Raw genomic sequence first — 6,579 nt, forward strand, 5'->3', positions numbered from 1 at the left:
CTTGATGTCAGCCGTTATTCTTCACCCGACAGACTGGCTTGCCGAGCTCCGAAGCCACATTGCGCCTTTGCATGAGGTACCGAACTCGGACCACGATCCCTTCTACAGCGGCTGGCCTATGAACTATTACGAAGGCTTGGCCCAGATCCGCAAAGTCGTACTCGGTAATGCCGTCGAGTCGTTCTGGTACGCTTTGATCAACGTAGTGCTCACGCATCTCTTCCCTTCTGATTCCGGATTTCTCGTATTGCCTCAACCGGTACCCGCGAGGGATCACCGCGAGGCTACCGACTCCATGATATTCTGGATTCGCATGGTGGCCTCCTCCCCCAAGCGTGAAGGCCGCGGCTATGTCATTGTCGTCTGGGAGGCGAAACCTGAGTGGGCTTACGGCTCCTTCTCGGGGGAGATGGAGGCGGACAATCAGATGCGCACCCGACTACTCGATGTCTCCAGGACTTGGGACCAGGAGGCTCCGCTGATCATCGGCATTTCCTCCTTTGGCCCGCGCTTCCACGTCTACACCAAGTTTCGAGGAAAACATATTCAGCCACCCCGTAGGTCCAATGACGCCATGTACGAGAGCGAGGACGTTTGGCCTGGCAGCCATCATCAGTTTATCATCCATCGAGAGAGCGGACACAAAGCTTTGGAGCTGGTGAGGGACATCTGTTTGGAGATCCTCCAGCATGAGATGGGTCCAGTGGTGTTGGAGCATGTCCACGCGCTCATTCAAAGTTTGAAAGCTTCAGAGGGAGATGAACGTGAGCGGACGTGAAGGAGCCACATATAGCTTACTATATGCTGTTAACGCGAACCAGGATATGGCTGCTCCTATTGCCCCTGTCCAGCACAAAGATGCCTATGACTCAGTGACATGACTCCCCCCAGACGCCCCCCCCCCGAACCCCTCCGGCCCTCTTCCCACCTAGCACCTGGCCCAAGTACCACTGGCACGGTGGGACCCCCTCTCGTACAAGCGTGGGAACTCGGTTTATCCGTACTACATGTCAACCTCACCGCACCACGGTGCTGCAACTACTACAGCTGCCGAGTCCCTAATTTTTGCTGATGGTGCACCCGTAGCAGACAAGAAGTGCCAAGTGCCTGGGCTAGTGTGCAGGTGGCATGCTACCACTGTGCAGCTCGATACAAGCCTATACTTCCTGTTGACTTTTGCGACCTTACTTCCGGAGATGCTTCTCATCGGTCATAAAACCTTCTCATCACTCGGGAACAGCTTCAGACCAATGATAAAACAGTAATGTTTGAAAGCTGGGTTCTCTTACATGAGATTGGGTAGTTTGACAGCGCATTCAAGCGAGTAACGGATGTTACATGCTGTCATATTTCGTTTTGATTCGGCAGCCTTTGAGTTCGTTGTTCGGTACTTGCTTACCATAGTGGTATTAGTGGTGTGTGGAGGTCCACGGGCTAATTGTCCATCGGCGTTTAATAGACCATTTCGCCAAGGTAGCGATGTCACTATGAACCACATAGATCCCCTATGACGGCGGCCTGCCGCGCCGAAGGAAAATTTGAAAAGTCTGTGACGGAGAAGAAAGGATGGCATTATCGATGTTGGCATACGATTTACTTGCGGTGCTCAAGAAGCATGTCTGACATGTTGTTCCGATGTCATCCACTGTCCGCAAGATATCCATGCAAAACAGCCAAGCATATCAATGAGATGGTCACATGCAAGGTCGGAGGTAACGATGGTCCGGTTGTCAGGCACCATGACTGGAGTTCTTCCGATAGCTTGAAAGATGGTTTTTCTAAAGTTTACGGGAGCAGACCAGTATTGGGCGCTTCTTTCAAGGGATTAGAAGGAGAATCGGAGTTTGGAGTGGCGATGATACTCTTCCGCTGACAGTATATCCGAGTTTTGGGGCAGGGTCCTCTGAACTCTGGACTCTGGACTCTGGACGGGGTACGTGGTAGTGTTTTTTGCTTACTGTACATATCTTACTCAGCTGACATAATATTATTCCATTGTACTCCTACATTATGTACATTGTCACCAGTTATCTACTATACCTGATGAATGGCACCAGTCACACTTGTCATCATCCAACCAGCTGAGCTCACTGCCAATCCACTGCCCCTTGCTGACTCCTCCCTCCCTTGACTCCCCTTGCCGACTCCTCCCTCCCTCAACTCCCCTCCCCTCCTCTCCTCATACCAACTCTTCCACCCCCCATGTTACTCCTTGACCTCATTCACCAGCTTTCAGCAGCACATGAGTCCTTGTCGCAACTCAACATCCAGCAAGCCCTCCTCTTCATCACCCTCTGCCAGCACCTCCAAATGTGCATTGCCTGGCAAGAAATACCTGGCATTGAACACCTCAACACTCCCCCAGCTGCGATACCAAACACAGTTGCAGCTTTCCTCTCTGATCTGCTCAGACTCCCACCAGAGCACATTCCCATCCTCTGGCAAGCTCTTCAGTGGACTGCTTGGACACCCAATAGGGATCCTATGCATCCTACTAGCCCTCTGGTAGATCCCCTCCCTTTCTTTGCGTGCTTTGCACAGAAATACAACCTTGGTGAGCTCCTCCTTTCATTCCCCTTACCTCCCATTCATCTATATACTACTAGGCATCAAACATTTCTACCTCCTGACCTGAATATGCCTTAGGGATGCCTGTCCCCACCATGTTTGCACTGGCATGCATGCCATGTTGAGCCTTCACAACCAGCACTTTGCCACATTGTACACACTGGCCCAGGGTGCAATCCCTGTCATCCTCATATTCTTGCGCTGCAGGATATGCAGGACAACGTACTACCTCAACTTCTACAGTGAGAAGCAAGCAGCAGAGGAGGTTTGCATCTACTATGGCAGCATGCCACAGTCCTTCAAGCCGAAAAGCACATGGCTTTCAAAGACCGTCTCTGCCATCTCTTTTGTGCACAGACCATCCATGCCCAGTATGCACGTCTATCCATTTGAACTTCCCTTCCCTCCCCTCTAGTGCATACCTCTTCCCAGAGGGGCTTCTGGATGGTGATCTCTTCTTTTTTCTTGCCAAGTGCATTGTCATCCCTAGGACTAGCAGAGACTGATGCAGGGATAGTGTGTCCTCATCTGCAAATGCAGACATATACAACCTGATACTGGCAAATGCCAGCGTCAGGCAGCAAGGTCAATATCACCCATCCCTCCTTTAAGGCAAAAGTATATCTGACCTTTTTGACCTTTATGCCTTGCTTCTCCACCACACCAAGCAGGGCAGTGTTCTCCACCTTCCCAATGATGCCCAGCACCAGTATGACTGACTCAAATACACCATGCAAGAGTGCAATGCTTTCATGGCCTACACTGGCCAGCCCCACTGGGTGCATGCATGCTCTGAGTGCACCAAGACAATCCAGCGTGATGGGCATCCCTGTGAGTGCACTGAATCATCCAGTTGCATTACTCAACCTCTACAGATGTTATGAGTTGTGCTGTCACAGATGGCGTAGCTATCAGCTGCCTATGCTGTGCTGTCCACAACTGTCCTCTCCCTCTTCCTAGTTCTCATGCCTGCTTCTGCATTCCTCATGCCCATCTCGAATATGTCTGCATCTTCCCAGGCTGCAATGCTCCTACACAACTGGACATGCAGACCTGTGATCTGGAAGAGCATGCCGCACAAGAGACAGCATACTGCGCTGCTGGCAATTCATATGCCTTGCTTTGACAGTGTCGACACGAGGCATACCAATGCAATGAGATTGGCTGTGGCTGCTATCACCCAAGACCAGCTGAGCAGGAGGAGGAGGAGGAGGAGGAGGATGAGGAGGATGAGGAGAACAAGGTGCAGGTCAAGGTGCAGGACAAGCAGGAGCAACTGCAGGTGCCATTCCCAGATGATGGGGAAACACTACCAGTTGGTGCCAGGCTGGCAAAGGGGAAAGAGAAGAGGAAGGAGAAGGGGAGCAAGGCCACTGCCAAGCCAAAGTACAAAGGCTTGCACTTTGGCAGGTGCAGGATGCACAACAAACAGTTTGTGGTCTGTCCATGCAGCATTGTACTTGCTTGGGCAACCTTCTATGGTTCAGAGGGCATGTTTTCAGTTGCAGTCAGCAAAGTTCATGCATCTGTAGAGCAAACACTAACCTTTCACTTCTCAGCCTTTCCTCATGTCCATATTGCCCACATGCAAGGCCATGCCTGAGGTGTTGTTCTTTGACAACAACTGCACTCTAGGCCAATATCTCATAGGCCGACCAGAAGCCAAGCACTTCAAGGAGACTGTGCTTGTGGTGGATGTCTTCCACTACAAGACAAAGCATGCAGATAACAATGTCTATTGCAGCACTCACTGCAATCTGGCGTCTTTCCCTGAGTTGTATGATCTGGCATCCGAAACCTGGACGTTCAACTCCTCAGCATGCAAGCAGACCAACACATGGATATGCAAGTATCAGGGTCAGCTGCAAGAGATGAGTGCCATTCAATTTGAGTTCTTCCTTGATGAGGTGATCAAGGCAAGGAATGAGGCAATTGTAGAGGGCTTGGAGCATTGAGGTTTTGCTCCTCACTTGAAGCCTGCCACAGCCACCTACCCTGAAAAAGGGCCTTGTGCATGGAGTCAACAAAATTGGAATTTCACTTTCGGCTGAATGTTCTTGAAAAAATATCCATGTAGTGACCCTGCAGCATGATGGCAGGCAAACAAGGATCAATTGGCTTTAGCCTGCTGACTATGTCCACCGTCTCTGTCTGCATCAATAAATTCAGTGCAATCAAGGAGTGGCTGAACATAGAAGCAAGATGTTGAATGACAGTGGTTTTGCCAGTTCCTGTCTCTCTGACCAACAAGACCACCTCCATTGCACATACTGCAACAGCCAGCTGTTTGAGCAGTTGCAGTGAATGTTGATGAAAAGCAAATGGTTGGTGGGACTTTATGACAACATGACAATGAATCTGCTGAGTAGAAACTTAACCAATAACAAGGGAAGTTGAACCATCCAGTGAGTGCAGAAGACTGAAGCTCTGGGATATGCTGGGAAAGCACCCATTGAATGTGTTCACTAGATAGGCCTAAAGAAGCTGCAATCATGTCAATAACTTCTCTGGGCTGTCCATCTTGTAATGGGTGTGACACATGTCCAATGAAAATATCAAGTGCTTCCAAGAAAATTTCCTCCCATGCTGCATGGCTGAGTGTGATTTTTTCATGGGAAAACCAGTTTCCAACTAAGTTCAGCTTTGATGCTGGCAAGGCATGAAACATGGCGGCACAAGCAGTTGAGTGCTAACAGATCAATATCCTTGGCATCTCCTTGCAGGACAGAGATAGCTTTGTGAGCCATGTTCCAAATGCAAATAATGAGAGGGATCAAGTCATTGTGCAAATTTGGAAAGCCTTCATGTATGATGAGTGGAAGCTCATCATGGGTTTGAGGGTTTGAGGGGACAGTGATGTGCGCTTCTTGGAGGAAGGTAGAGAGGTGCAGCATCTGCATAAAATCATGAGAAATGTTATATCAAGGGGAAATAGGTTTCATACATAGGAAGGTGCGATGATGCTAAGAGACCAGTCATGTGTGGTGCCATCTATGTTACCATGACAATGGGCTGCCTGGGGTTAGCTTTACTCCCTGAATGCAGAATAGCAATGCACATAGGGGTATAAATCAGCTGCAATAGATAATGATAATCTGGCAAGAGATATGAAAGCAGGATTGTTTCTCATGTGGGTTCATGACAGTGGGTATTGGTGCTTGGGGTATCATTGAAGGCAGAGGGATGTCCACTCTATGGGGAACAGCTGTGTCCAGCATTTCCTCCTCAGGTGGTACACCTTGCAGGCAATACAGCCACCTGAAGCAACGTGGTTCCGGGAGCTCAGTGACCACGTCAATCTCCTCACCAGTATTGAACACCTTGATCTGCCTTCACCATGCCATTGTGCCCAAGAACTGAGCCAGTGCAGGTGTCTCATTGTGCAATCTGAGAGTCTTGTTTAGATCAGTGTCCACTGCTGCAGGAGAAGGCAATAGTGGGGTGTGTGCTTGCACAATTTGGTTGAGCACCTGTGGCACAGGTGGAGGGGCAGAGGGCTGCATCCCCACTGCATGCTGGAAGAGTCTCTGTATGCTGGGGATGCCAGTCCCCTTGATCTCCACATTGTCCAGCCCCACAGTGAGGATATCCTCCTTCATCATGCATTGTCCAGAAGCTTCAATGCACTCTGAGTGACCTGCATACGTAAGCTGATGGGTGAGGTGGCAATGGTTATAGAGCCCCTGGATGGTGGAGAGATCTGATCACTTGCAAACAGGGCATGCAAGGATGAGCAGCATGGGCTCAGAACAAGTGTTGAGGATGTACTTGACTGATAGAGGTTTGTGACCTTTTGATATGATGGACTGGACAGAGGCACACAGGTCAGGAGAGAGGAGGGGGAAGTCAACAGGTGGTGGAGGAGGTAGCTGTCAGGGCACCAGCTTATTGCTTGGTCAAGAGACATGACTAAGCCTTTATGACATGGAAGTAGCTGGTATACCTTGGCATGTGCTGGAACCTGCTGGAAGGATTGGATGGTCAGGTGACCTGCTGTGCATGGCTGTGCAT

The 6,579-nt window shown here is 50.0% G+C and overlaps 2 protein-coding genes across 2 annotated transcripts; both read left to right on the forward strand.

Annotated features, from left to right (window-relative positions):
- Positions 1–4: 4 nt before the first annotated feature.
- On the forward strand, positions 5–778 carry DACRYDRAFT_111359 (uncharacterized protein; the record flags this gene model as incomplete). Its single annotated transcript, XM_040769218.1, has 1 exon — positions 5–778. One exon carries the CDS (start codon positions 5–7, stop codon positions 776–778), a length of 774 nt encoding a protein of 257 aa, XP_040624739.1.
- Positions 779–3,448: 2,670 nt separating this feature from the next.
- On the forward strand, positions 3,449–4,523 carry DACRYDRAFT_58536 (uncharacterized protein; the record flags this gene model as incomplete). Its single annotated transcript, XM_040775501.1, has 4 exons — positions 3,449–3,623; positions 3,759–3,850; positions 3,950–4,075; positions 4,128–4,523. 4 exons carry the CDS (start codon positions 3,449–3,451, stop codon positions 4,521–4,523), a joined length of 789 nt encoding a protein of 262 aa, XP_040624740.1.
- Positions 4,524–6,579: the final 2,056 nt, after the last annotated feature.

Source organism: Dacryopinax primogenitus (assembly GCF_000292625.1).
Source record: "Dacryopinax primogenitus strain DJM-731 SS1 chromosome Unknown DACRYscaffold_21, whole genome shotgun sequence".
NCBI lineage: Eukaryota > Fungi > Basidiomycota > Dacrymycetes > Dacrymycetales > Dacrymycetaceae > Dacryopinax > Dacryopinax primogenitus.